Here is a 14,472-nt window from a genome sequence, read left to right as displayed (position 1 = left end):
CAAATCAGTGAAGGCAATGTCGTGACCAAAAAGACCCAATCGGCAAGCGTTCGCGAGCGTCTACGTCATTGTTTCAAAACATCTCCACTTCTGCCCGTCCAGATTACAATGCTGTCCTGAAATTTTATAACTAAAGACTACTTGACGGATTCTAAACTCAAACACAATCCGAGCACAGACACACGCGCACACACACACACACACACACACACACACACACACGCCCAGGGGCCCCGCCCGCACTCACTCACTGTCAAACAGTGAGATAAGAGGAGCTGTTTCATGTGAAGCAGCCTGTAAGTTACTTTGCTGAAGATCAGTGGGAACAAACCGTGAAAATACAGTTTCCACTACGGTCCAGTGGCCAGTGCCGCTGCTTCACGATCAGAGCAGAAGCAGCAGTGGGTTTGTACCGAGCTGTAGTTTCGGTTTCCTCCTCCACTCTGACCTGCTCTCACTTTAACTAATAAACACTCATCACAAGTTATCAGGACCTCATCTGTACATGAAGTAACTTTGTGTTTGTTTGATTTGCTCCAGAGTTTATGAGGCTGAATTTAAACATAATGAAAAATGACTTCAATGTTAAGAATAGTTAACAGTGACATTTTTCAATGTTAACTATTCTTTTTAAGTGTGAACTGGCACAACACTGGTGTAGCCTCAAGCGTGTGCAGAGAAAAAAAAGAAAAGACCAATTTGGACCATGTGAATCAAAACCAGAACAAACAAATGTTCGGTGTCACTGTACTGCAGCTGAATGCGGGTGCCACTTTTCACTAATGACTTCCAGTGTTTGACTTCCACCAACAACACCAGCTCAACGAAACACAATGTCCTGTTCCTGCAGCCACACAGAGGCAATGAATAGACTGTTGCGCACACACACACACACACACACACACACACACACACACACACACACACACACACACACACACACACGCACACACACGCACACAGAAAGGAAGATGACAATAAGCCACACCAACAGATAGCATGCTGCACGACATTGACTCACTCGATCTAGCGCTATAGCAAAAACATGGTATCTCTCTGCTGACTCATATATTACATATTAGTAACATCTGCGATATTTCGCACTTACCAACACGAGGGGGCTCATTTGCACGTGTGCACACACACACACAGAGAGAACACATTGGGCAGCACATGCAGTTTCTCTTAAGGATCTATGGAAAATCCCTGGAAAATCCCACTAGCTACATAGAAAATGTAGAAATCTATTAGCTGATCTGTGGGTTCTGTGTTCAAGACCTTCCCTGATATTGGATTATTGATGATTATTGAAGATTATTGATAATATATTTATAATATCAATAATAATATAAGATATTTGCTGTGAGAATGGCCCCTCATTAGCTGGTTGTAATCACAAGGGAGCGACAGCACTTGCGGGCAGTAGATGCAGGGTCTTGTTTCCACATGCAGATGATCCTGATGTTGATCTGCAGCAGATTTTGCGCAGACAGGAGAGCGACCCAAACACACAGAGAGGACAACAGACTGCTCCACTGCACTCCCTGTTTTTTTCCCCGTCATCACATCCAACACATCCACATATGTTCTGTGGAAGATTCCATGGTCTGTCCCAGCCTGATTATTAACATCCCCGACCCCATCTTAGGGGACATCTAGTACATTACATCTCCACAGCACAAACACAAACTGTACCGCACAATGTTTGTGTCCTTATTGTGTTCGGTACCAGTAAACTCCTATAACCCTAACCCTCCCACAAGAGAAATTCATTCCAAGTCCCATTTTAACTGCTCTGGTGGGATTTCCTCAGGACTCTGACGCACTTGCCCAGTAACCTCAGCACAATGCAGAGCAGACAACACAGGTCCTCTGCACAGACTTCTGATGAGGGCTCCTCCTGATAAGAAGCATGGCATGTTTGTATTGCGCTCTTTTCTTGAATAAACAGTAGATTGAGTTTATGTTTCGAGGACTGAGTTTAAAACCCCCTCACTCCTGTCCAAATCTGCACTTATACAAACTTTCATACCAACAATGGATTAAATGCTGACTAGAACTAAGACTAGACTTGTGCATACCTCTGTCACGGTCCCTTATTAATTTTTCTTAATTCCCCACATAGGAAAATTGTGTTGGCCCAGATATGGCCCACATGCCGTGTGGACTGATGGCACCTGGGCGGTCTGCTCCTGTTCACCAGATCTGGGCCACAAGTGAGCCATAGTAATACCACATGTCAATCAATGGTGCCAAAGGTGGCCCGGATTAGTTTTGTGCTATTTGGGCCATACTCACCATTAACCACACTTTAGGTTCACATCCAGATTACACTTTGCTGAGAGCACCGCATGTTTGCCAAAAAAGTCCCAAATTAGTTGTTTTTTTTACAAATGGGCAACTTTAGTTGGCCCACATCCGTATGCTATCTATTTGGATTTTTATTTGGATCTGCATCAAATTACACTTGCTCATAAATATCAGTCCCCTCGAGATCCCTGTTCTTTTTCATCAAGGTCCAATTATTATTTTCCGAGAAATCACAGAAATGCTCAGAAAATGGCCTTTCTCACACTGTTAAAGAAAGAAAAAAAAAATCCTGGATCTGCCCCCTAAACCAGATCCGTACCAAAATTGAATGTGTTCTTTCCTGAACCATACCACATCCGTTCACCAGGTTTCGTGGGAATCTGTCAAGAATGTAGAGCTGCTTTCAGACCTGCAATGTCCGGATAATCTCCTGACAATCTCCATAGAGTGAGATGCAGACATTCGCATGATCTCTGCAGCAGAATTTATACGTCAAGTCCTGCCGGTGCCCGCTGCACCATTCCTCACCTGAACGATTTTCCTGTTGTGAAGGCATCTGAGCGGAGAATCTCCTGCTGCGTTGTTCCTGTGTGAAATGCAAACTCTGGAGAAAGTCCCGACCCTATTGTCCGGACATCCTGCAGAGTTCATGTCTGTAAACGGCTTCACAAACCAACTGACAAAGGGAAAGGGGTGAAAACATAACGTCCTCGGCGGAGACAGTAAGACAATTGTTTGTATCAGTTAATTACTCCTACTCATCAATAATTTATTAATAATTTATTTTTTGTATTATTACCTCCACCAAGGTAAAGTTAAAATAAAACTTTTGAATGAAGAGCGACAAACCCAATGACTTAATTAAGTCTTATTATATCCTCTTTTTTCCTCCTGTTTGTTTGATGCAGAAATATGAAGCGCCACCTGGTCAGCACGCCACGCTGTTTTGCCTCCAGGTAAAATGACACCTACAGAAGAAATACGGCCGACAGCAGAGCCGGAGAGCGAGACACTAAACTTTTAAATCATTATCCTGCAATGAGGGTGGAAATGTGTCACTGTGTGATCTGAGACAACTTTCTAACTGGCACACAAACACAAGATGACATGTGACCACCCCCCCACACACACACACACACTTTTTTATTGTCTGTTACTGTCCCTATTTCCATTTGAATGTCCTGAACATTCCACAATTTTGCCACAATGCTATACTCAGAGGAAATGGAAGAAGAGGAGGTGGAAGTAATTCCTTGGTCTATTAGATTTGGCGTGTAAATCATGGAGAATACAAATACAGTAGAAGAAAAAGGTGTTCAGTTTGCAGGTTGAATGCTTGAGCAATCTGTGTTCAAATCGATTTGTCACCCGCAAAAAGGCCTTGAAGGACTCGGCCGGACAAAGAAATTTACGTCAGGCTGACCCACATGGCCCTGTGCAGCGATGACCTTAATATTCTGCCTCCCCTTATATAGAACACACCAGTTCTGTCAGCTCAACTGAGCAGCACAAAAGACCTAAGGCGCATGCTGAGGTGAAGGTCTTGAGGCGTGTTTGAAAAGCCTGAAGAAGCAGAGCGACGACCTGAAAGAACCCGAGAATCAATGCTGTGGGAGGCAGACACAAGATTGTCTTTATATTCTCCCCCCTTCCACTGAACATGTTGTTCCTGTTGACAAACCACTGTGGAGAATGATTGCACACGGTTGTTTGTTTAGTATCCGCTGTGGACATGTTGAGTCAGACAGTTACGCAGAGGTTTACATGTAGAACCCCACCTGTTTTAAACTTCCTCAATTCAATTCAAATCAATTTTATTTGTGTCGCGCCAAATCGTAATAAACATTATCTCAAGGCACTTTACATAGAAGGTCCCTCATTAACTGTAAGAAACCACAGAGAGAGAGAGAGAGAGAGAGAGAGAGAGAGAGAGAGAGAGAACTCTTAACGAACTCTTAACTTTTGGGAAGTAACTCCTTCGTCCAAAAGGACTGAACTTCATCTGGCCCCTGGACTTAATGACACTCCTCGGGGATCCAGCTCCTTCCACGCCAAGCGCACATCCTCTTTCCTCACGCGCAGTACTGCAGCTGGTTGCGAATGAATTCAACCAGGATCACCAGGCCAGACTACGCTTTGTGACATGTCCACTTGCGATGTCTTTCACTTGCAGCACGTAAATCCCGTACTTACTGCCAAGCACTGATTTTATCTTTATATTTGAGGCCAAACTCAAAAAATCTATGAACCGCTCCATTGTTGTGGTTTCCATGTTTCCGAACTGAGCCTGAAGTACATTGAAAAACATGCAAGTACACTGAAGTACTGAATGAAACACTTAGCGAGATCTCGTAAAAGTACATGTTTTTGTATTTTGAAACCATCAATTTCTTTTAATCTATGCCTTCTTCCCGGGCTTCTTACCTTTACATGGTTCATTTTAACTTTGAGAACTCTTTATTGTATCAATCATCTCCGCTGCTTCCCAAATGATTACCAGCAACACAAACTTGAGACATTTATTGACAAAATTGGATCACGTACAACTGACACAAGTGCAGTGCTTGCTTTTTTTTGTATGCTGTCGAGTAGCTTCAGTGACAGCAAAGCCAAGTTTTTTCACAAATGAACTTGAAGAAAAATAAATACAGAAAATAAGTATATTTTCAAAGAATCCACATCTGGCAGATGTTTAATGTCTCTGACTCTCTCTCCTCTGCATACATGTGGTGAATTATATGACGAGTTATTCTTTAACATTACTCCTACTCTTCTCCGCAAGGCAGAGGAAGTTGCTTAATAAACGCCATAACTTAAATTTATTCCCATGTAGGCTCTTGATAGTATTTCTTGTGTAATTCTCAGAGGTGTGATCGTTATGGAAGCAGGTTTTCATTCTCTAACTGAGTTTGATTAGAAATAACACTGTATTTGGAGCGAACTACAGGAATCGTTAACGAAAACGCAACGACTCAAGGGTGCGAGTAGGTCGATCCATCGAACCAGCAAAGTCCTGGTGTGATAGAATATGGACCGAGGGCCGAGTCACATTTGGCTCTTTTCACAAACTCCTGAAACGTTGAACCACAAGGGTGGAGAGCTTTCCAAACTTGTGTCGAAAGCAGTTTGTGACTATTAGCAATGTGAATACAAATTATGACATGCCATGGTCCAGGTACTCTTTACTTTGAACGTGGTGAAACAAGGTACAAACAACAAGAGAAGAGGCACAAAGAACATCCAACTATGCCCGCCATTACATACAGTATGTTCAAGATCCACCGCTTTGTTCTTAAAAAACACAATTGCAGCAAAATCACGACTGGTCTGCCAGAAATAAATTTCTGCACCTCAGAAGAGTTTGAAAGCATTTTGTGGTAAAAAATAATGTGGATACATTTTGGTTGATATGCATTTCAAATTCACAAAAGACATAAAAAAAATACCAACACAAAACATAAACACAAACACATCTTATTGTGTTTTGAAGACACTGTGGTTCTGTTTTCTTTTTTATTCTCTGTAACTTCAGTGCGTATTAACAACAAGCATTTAACCATAAACTATTAAAATATTTGTGAAAGTAGAGCATGTAAAAGCAAAACATAGCTGAAAATATATCATCTATAAATCATCTCTTTTTAAATTTTTAAAACTCTAAATTACTCTTATATTCATTGTTTTTCATAGACATCTTTTAAAATTTCATATTCGTTTAAATTCAACACACAGTTTCATATTTTGACACAAGTGGTGGTTGATGGTTTTGGCAACATGCATATGTATTTGTTCAATTCTGAGGGTTGGACTAGCACTTTGTTTCTTATCAATCTATTAAAGCTGCTTTCAGACATGCACTGAACTCCGGATACTCTCCAGAGGGGGCCGTATGTGAGAACGTAAATGTGAGTTGCTGCGGACATTCTCTAGTAAAAACTCTGGATAACATGCGATTGAGAATAAAACAGGAGATTCTCCTTAAGATCCACTGCGGGAGAGTGGGCGTGTTGATGTCGTTTCTAACACGTGACGCAAAACAAAAACTAAAAGAATACAAATACCTCAGGATGAAAAAGAGGTGTCATACACATAAAAGATCTGAACTTGGAAAGACCAAGAGAGCTTTTGTCACCAAGACCTGCAAGCAGTGTTGATGTGCTGTAAACAAAAGGCCCCCTACACATCTGGTATCAACATGTGGTTTTTGTGATCCGATCACAAGTGGACAGCTCTCTGGTGATCAGTGTCGATGTCGTGACTGTGGGTACAAACAAATCAACGAGAAGAGAAAATAAACGTTCGATTCATGAAACTGCAGCTGGTTAGAGGACGTCATCTGAGTAGGAGTTCCTTCATATGTGTCTCAGGCATTCGTGTTCACACTGTTAAAAGAATGTGGACACGTGTGGCCCAGAACACCCCCGAATGTGGCCTGGCGTGATCGGATCGCTATCTGATCTGACTGCGTTCACACCTGTAATTGGTGAATACCATGTGCGTAAGGGACCAAAAACATGTGATCTCACCAGCGGGATTTATACGTCATGTCCTGTTTCCTGCATGAATCTCCTGCTGCGTTCTTGTGGAGAAAGTCAGGACCCCATTATGTGGACATTCTCCGGAGTTCACAATCTGAAAACAGCTTAATTAAGAACCGTGGATCTTTGTGGAAAAAGCACCAGAATACAGCACCCAGATGACAAACATGTCAAATAATAGGCTTTTAAAACACTAACAATGGAAGGCCAGGTCACGTTCCTGTGTTCATGTATTGTGTGTAAATATTAGCGTGTAGTGGAGTGTCCTGTTGTTGTGAGCCAATCGTGGTCGACTGACTCACTAATGTAACACAGTGCTGAGAAATGCTGATAAGCCTTTTTGTGACCAACAGATAAAAACACTCGAGTGGCTAAAACAACAAAAAAAAAACATGTTTGACTTTGAACAGAAATGTCAACAGAAAGATCCATAAAAAAAAACATAACAATAGAACACAGGTAGCAGCTGACAGGAAGTTCAATCTGCTCTGTCAGACTTCCCATGTATCCACAGTGTCCCCATGTTCGTTTGTTTTGTTGTGACATGTTGTACTAGAAGAAGTGGAAATGTGGTTGTCGACATGACTTCACACTCGGTCTCATAGTGCCCCCTTGTGGTGCTTCAAGTGAATGTCAACTCCCAGCAGCTTGTCCTTGAGTTTACCTTATTTATCAGAGTTTCTGCAAGACAGGGACCTCTCCCAGCGACACCCACTGGTATGGTGATGATGTCATGGCGGTGGTGGCGACCCCCGCCCAGAAACTAACTAGGAAGCCAGGCCGCCGTGGCTCTTGGGTGCAAGCGTCCCTCACTGCCTCTTGCTGTCCAGGATGGCCCTCCAGTCGTCCGACCAAGACAGGAGGCGTCTCTGGGAGGGGCTGAGGGACTGATGCTTGTTGTGGCAGGCGGTGAACAGGATGTGCTGCCACATCGGTTTGGACTCCACGCCTGCTCGGGACACAACCACAGATGTTTCAGATGACCCAGCAGAACCCGACTGACTCTTCAAACACTCTGGCAGCTGTCTCATATACTGCAAATTGATTGAAGTAATTTTGATCTTGTTACATCACTGTCTATCTTAAGTCCAGTTTTGTCATCTTGTACCAACCCTCCCTGGAACAACCATTGTGCGATCATTATAGACAGCTGTGGCTCAGGAGGTAGAGTGGATCGATCATTAAGCAGAGGGTTGAACCCCAAATGGGCAAGTGCAAAGTACTACTCAACCCGACATGACTGGTCCCCAAAAGTGACGCAAATGCATCTCAATCGCCCCCTAGTGGCTGGCTGCAGTGCACGTCACGAACCCTGCCTCATAAATGCTAGTGGATGGGACATGGACCAAACCAAAAGGGCGAATAATTTTTCTCAGGGATGGTTTTACAATAAAAAATGTCCATTTGTTATGTAAATCACGAGACAAGTTTACATGGACGTCAATATTCCGATATTAACCCGAATAAGGTGCTAATCAGAATAAGCAATACTTGAATTAAGACATTAGAAGTTTTCCAATCTTAGTAGCATTATGTAGACATGTATATTTGTATACATGTCTATGTGTAAACAAATAGTAGGAGTTAATGTTGACATGAGTCCTAATCAGACTATACTCTGTAACATATATGTAAATAGAATATGAAAGGAATATTTTACAAGCAACTCATGTAAACATCATAATCAAAACAATGTCTTTTTCAGAATAAGGTCAATAATCAGCATATTGGTGTCACTGACTCCAGTTAACATTAATTAACGGCTGTTTTTTTGTGAAAAGGTAAACCCTTCACGTGCACACACATTATCATGCACGCAGTCCTTACCAAGAATATCAGGCTTGTCATCTATGAGGATGTCACCGCTGATTAATGTCTTGTCCCTGGTCAAGATGACCTGCTCCAGAAAGTCATGGCCCAAATGCTTCTCTACCCAAGCATACTGGACACGGACACACACACACGGACACACACACACGGACACACACACACGGACACACACACACACACACACACACACACACACACACACACACACACACACACACACACACACACACACACACACACACACACACACACACACCAGATTAGATCTCATTCGAAAAAAGAGTAAGAGTAATTATTTCCAAAGGGCACAGAATAGATGTTGTTGATTGGCAGAAGGCCTACCTTCTCATATGGGCAGTGTTTGTAATGCTTTATAGGGCTGGTGCAAATAAAGACATCTGTGCTGCAGAGAGAAAGAGACAAAACAACCAGAGGAGGAGAATTAATTTTGAAATCAATGCTACATTCTCACCACGGATGCCTCACAGCCATACAGGATATTCATAACTGGAATGGATAATCATAACAGGCACCAGGCAGTGGTAGAGAGGGAGAAAACAAAGGAGAAAACACATGAGAAGGCAACATCGGACAGATTTCCCTGATGTGGAAACAGGTTCATTCAGGCAATGTGGCGAAGGGAAGCCGATCATGTATTTCCAGCGGGAGAGGAAATGCAAACATAGACTTTCATAAACTTGGTGGCTATTTTTAGATGTTATTCCATTGTGTTGTGTGTTTTTCAGAATGCTTCCGGAAAAGGGAATTGCAGCCTCCTTCTGTTGACTGAGATTACATATGAATTAAAACTCTAATCAAAAAGTCGATGCTCATTACATGGTGCTTTCATCAACACGTGTGGCTGCTTCTACATGGAATCACAGTCTTTACGAAGAGTTGGACTGATGTGAGGTTCTGAAAGTTCTGCAGTGGAGCTTCTAATATCCATCCTAAAACCTGAGTGAGGCTGATGTTTCTCAGTATCACTGTTGTCATGATGAAGGTTGCTCGAAAACAGCAACACACTTGAGGCCTGAACTACAAATTGAGTTTATCATACCCAGGATATGTTTCTGTTGTCTAGCTTCACTTAGCCTAACATCAAGCGTCATGGACGACCTTTGTTACGAAGATAGTTATCAAATGTCTCCGTTAATTTTAAGTTAACTCTATGGCTGCGGTCATAAAGTCAAAATAATCTTTATTCCTAACCAGGTGCAACTACAATGTTTCGTCGCTTTAAATGTTGCTGCTGCTGTGAATTGTGGGACAACATTCTGTGTTTCCTATGGTTAAGGAGATAAGTTAGGAAGCATAGAAGCTCCTTTCCTGATCATTAAGAGGATTCTAACAGCTCTTATTTTGCCAGCCAGGGTAATCTTTGTTGGAGATCTTTGTTATTCCTCACTTTACAGTCAAATCTTCTGTGCCTGTTAGGATTCTGTGGATTGATGGACTGATTTCCCAGTTATCTGATTGGTCAGGAGTTTGGGCATTATTAGGTTTTGAACCAACTTAACCTGCTCCGTTAGTGGTTCGGCATATGTTACCATGGTGATTTACAGTGGTAAGACGATGAAAGCAAATCCTCCTTCGAAGCACATGAACTCTCCATCACAGAGTTACCCTCGGTCTATGAAATATTAATGCAATGAGGCTCCATACTGGTGCTGCCTAAGTAAAAATGTGCATCATCATGTGCAATCAAAAACAAATACAGTACATGTTAGACTGGAACCAAATGGTGCCATTGCCATTGTCTTGCAATGGCAATGGCAACAATCCTGTGGCTCAGGAAGAAGAGCAGGTCGTTAGGTCTGTGGTTCAGCTCCCAGTTTCGTCCATTCCGCATGCTGAAGTGTCCTTGGGCAAGATACTGAACCCCAAATTGACACTGACAGTGTCAATTTGACCTTACAGGAGTGCCGTGTGAATGTGAGAAACTGGATGTAAAAAGACTTTCCTTCAGTTGAACTCATCCAATTCTTGTTATTGGCCCCAGAAACAAAAACAGTCAAATACTGCCATCTACTGGGGACTTGTCTACTTACATTAGGCCTGTTGCCAGAAATCCTGGCCTCTGTTTTGATTGTAATTTAAGTTTTGAGCAGCATGTCACTAAACTTGTACTGCAACTATTAAATCTGTAGAGCAGCTTCAGGCAGCACAGATCTCAGCTGCCAGGCTTTTAACCAGAGTAAACAGGCTGTAACACAACACCCCAGCTTCAGTGTCTTTACGCTGACTTCCAGTACGTTTCAGAATAGATTTTTAGGTCCTTTTAATTACTTACAAAGCAATTAATCATCTGACTCCTCAATATATCGCAGATCTCACACTTTGAGATCCTCAGACAGGGGGCTTTTTAAATGTCCCAGATTCTCGGGTAAAGGAGACAGAGCTTTTGAAATTTACCTAATTCAAGTTTTATTAATCTTATGAGCGGTCTCGCTTAAATTTTAATGTTTAAATTATTTTTATGTATTTTTACTTGTGTATTTTTTAATTGAAGTGTGTGTGTGTGTGTGTGTGTGTGTGTGTGTGTGTGTGTGAATGGGTGAATGGGTGAACACAAAATTATACTGATTAACGCTTTGAGTAGTCATCAAGACTAGAAAATCACTGTATCACATTTATCATTATTTTTAATATATATATAATTTAATTTAAAATTGCTGATATGTGTATATTTACACATATGTGTGTGTATGCTGTATAGACAGGTTTTGCTTTTAAAAACTGTTGAAGATGCGTGGGCAGTAGTGAAGTAGAAATAAAAGAAAGATAGGTGGATCATAATGAAGCCGCCAAGGTTGTTTCACTCAACTTTTTTTGGCATGCAATTCATTTTTTATATTAATATAACACAATTAAATCTACATTAATTGCACATAAGACTAAAGGTATTGAGATTTGTGAGGTAATGCAGTTTCAGTTTCAGTGCCTGCTATGAGTTATGCAAACCACTAGATGTCACTGTCTTTTCCTATTTGAAGCCCCAGAACTTTTATATCTGTGTTTGTGCACAAATAGAAATTAAAGCCCAACACCCCCAAAAGTTGTCTAAAGGCTCAGTCGGCCCAAAACTACAATTACGAGAAAAATCTATTAAGTAATTAAATCACTCTGGTTAACTTGTATGTGGCACTGCTCCTCATACTTCTATTATTGATTAACTACACACACCACCAGTTGATAAGCATCGGCCCCCTTCAGCTAACAAACACTAATCCGGGGTGGTGAGACAGCTAGTCCGACACAAATTCAGTTCTTGCAGGTTAACAAATAAACTTGGTCCTTGACCTTTCGAAGGCAACACGGGTTGAGAGTTAAACCCCCTCGTGGCAACAGTAGGGAGTGAATACACCCTTCAGCAGCTCTGAGAAGAAGGCGGCCGGTCGAGGCCCCTCAATGGACTCCGATAAGACGAGGACACTTATGTTGTTACGCCGGCTATGGGACTCGAGGTCGATGACTTTGGCTCACAACCTAGCATTTGTCTCAGTTCGCCCAGTGCATGTTGTTTCCAGTGCTAACAGGCGTTTACAGAGTATGGTGCATCACTATACTTTGAATTTGAACTAGCTTTGCCTCAAGTGAACAAATAGCTGCCTTGAAGTCATCAGAGGGCTTTTCAAAGCTGTTCTAGTAGGCCGCCTATGGACTCCACACTAAGTTCAATTTGCACGAAAGCAGCGTGAGAGCTAGACTCGGCGTGCGCCTACTACTGACTGTGGTGTATGAGGGCAGGAGTTCCTTCGTAGTAACTAACTTACTTATCCATCCTGGCCATCTCCTTGACGGCTTCCAATCCTCCCGGCAGCGGCTCCAGCTCTATGAAGAAGTCTTTGGACTCCCAGATGCTGATGGCTTTTTCCTGAAGTCAAAGCACACACACGGGCATACAGCTTATCATTGAGCGGTTTACAACTGATGAGGTGCATGTATGTGTATCTGACCCGAAGGAGGACTGTCTAAAAGTCATGTTTTTCAAGGTCAAGCTTCCCTTCCCAATGTCAGCTTGGATTGGCTCCAGAGACGTGAAAACAGCAAACATGTTTTCTTTTTCCTGAGGGTTTCTGCCTGACGTGTTGGTGTTTGTGTATGTGAGAGAGACGGCCGAGGGGCAGGGGAGGATGGGGGACGTCTCTGAGTGGTTGGCCCTGCAGGGTCCAAGACGTTTGGAGCCATGTTCCACCCGTGAATATAGATTTATTTAACAAATGTGATATCAAAACCAGCTTTAATGTATTTCATCAAAGAAGAGTCATATAATTTAGTTTACAGCAAAACTTAAGTGCAGTGTAGCTTTAAAAAACTAAACATGAAATTGTGCTTGAGTTGATCAACACAGGAAAACAATGCTTTACTTGTTCAGGCCAAACAAGTCTGACTGATCCATACAGGCCTATACACATTATGTTTTGGATGAAGGGAGAAGCGATATTTCATGTTGATTACTATAAAACTTCTTCTTGCACACTAAGAACACACTACATGGGATGACTCGTTTTGTTTGTTTACTTCTGGCAGCACTGAACTAGTTCACCACTTGAAGAGGCCTCTCCAGGAGCTACTTACACACAGGTCGCTCCTCAGCTGCCCGTACTGCGCTGACACCCAGAACCCCCTCCTGTCCTCCAGGGTGATGTGGGGCTCGCCCGGGTACCTCGCCCGGTACTTCTTCAGGAACCCGCCCTCGAAGTCCGCCAGCACCCCGTCCATGTCGACCAGGACCCGCAGTCGCTTGCCGGCCAGGGAGGAGGTCGACATTTCTACGCAGATCCTCCTCACGGGGTCAGGGAGCAAAGTCTTCCCTCTTCCGAGAAGGCGTGTTGTGGCGGAGAGCAGCATCATCTGTCACTATTAGCTAGCTCCGGTAAGTCCGCGTGGGAGTCGAGAAGTTAACCCCAAATAAAACACTGCAAGTCGTTTCTGACTCTCCTCTGAATGTGTTGTTATTCGTGTTCCCGTGGAGTTGTGTTGAGGGGCTCACTTAACTTTATTGTCACCATAACCGCCCTGACGGAAGGTTAGCTAACTTTAGCTGCCGGGGCTAGCACCACCGCAGCGGACGGGTCAGACGTGTCCGCGGTGAGCGTATAGTTTGTCAGTGACAGTTGATCTGACCCGGCGGCCGCCTCTCCGCCACCCGGTGCCTGTGACTGGGAGTGTGGGGGCCGGAAGGAGAGGAGCGGACACCGCAGCACCGGGACCGGAGAAGCTCCGCAGCAGAGGACACACTGTACTAAAGTCCGCACTGCAGAGATATGTCACAACAACGCGATGCCTCACTCCTCCAAGTTCCCTGCGCTTCTTTCTTCTTCTTTCTGAAGTCGTATGGCGGTTAGCCAATAACGTTATGGTGCTTTACCGCCCCCAACTGGTATGGAGTGTGGATCTGGAACCTGAATACATTCACTCATTCTAACAAAACCAAAACTAAATAAACATATACACATAAAGTTATATTCTCTCTATCAACTTTGTCCTTCTGATATATTGAAACAAAAAAAGATCACTAACCCACAGAACATTTCTCTGCTGAACTACTTTATAAAAGATCACGCAAATACGGTGGCCGAGAGAGCTCAACGCACTGCAACTTAAGAAAACAACTTCATCAATTGGATGTTACATGCGCTGCAAAAACTCAGAAGGGTTTCCAGGGGACCCAAAAAAGTGATGAACCTTACTTTACGCTCACGACAGTGGTGAACTTCACAAAGCATTGGACTACAGCTAGGTTCATCACTTTTTCAGGTCCCCTGGAAACATTTCCATTGTTGTATTC

General features: G+C 43.0%; 1 protein-coding gene across 1 annotated transcript; it reads right to left on the bottom strand.

Annotated features, from left to right (window-relative positions):
* Nucleotides 1–5,475: 5,475 nt before the first annotated feature.
* Nucleotides 5,476–14,091, bottom strand: LOC117753021 (5'(3')-deoxyribonucleotidase, mitochondrial-like). Its single transcript, XM_034570832.1, has 5 exons — nucleotides 13,260–14,091; nucleotides 12,455–12,555; nucleotides 9,021–9,081; nucleotides 8,676–8,790; nucleotides 5,476–7,797 (listed from the first exon to the last, which is right to left on the bottom strand). Exons 1-5 carry the CDS (start codon nucleotides 13,533–13,535, stop codon nucleotides 7,658–7,660), a joined length of 693 nt encoding a protein of 230 aa, XP_034426723.1. The 5' UTR covers nucleotides 13,536–14,091; the 3' UTR covers nucleotides 5,476–7,657.
* Between the last annotated feature and the right edge of the window lie 381 nt (nucleotides 14,092–14,472).

Source organism: Hippoglossus hippoglossus, chromosome 19 (assembly GCF_009819705.1).
Source record: "Hippoglossus hippoglossus isolate fHipHip1 chromosome 19, fHipHip1.pri, whole genome shotgun sequence".
In the NCBI taxonomy this organism is placed as follows: domain Eukaryota; kingdom Metazoa; phylum Chordata; class Actinopteri; order Pleuronectiformes; family Pleuronectidae; genus Hippoglossus; species Hippoglossus hippoglossus.
This window is presented reverse-complemented; position numbering and strand designations above follow the sequence as displayed.

Coding starts and splice junctions, on each gene's coding strand:
- LOC117753021 (XM_034570832.1), bottom strand. CDS start 13,535: ATGATGCTGCTCTCCGCCACAACACGCCTTCTCGGAAGAGGGAAGACT. Junction 12,556..13,259: donor AGCTGAGGAGCGACCTGTGT/GTAAGTAGCTCC, acceptor CTTTGACTTCAG/GAAAAAGCCATCAGCATCTG. Junction 8,791..9,020: donor AACACTGCCCATATGAGAAG/GTAGGCCTTCTG, acceptor GTCCGTGTCCAG/TATGCTTGGGTAGAGAAGCA.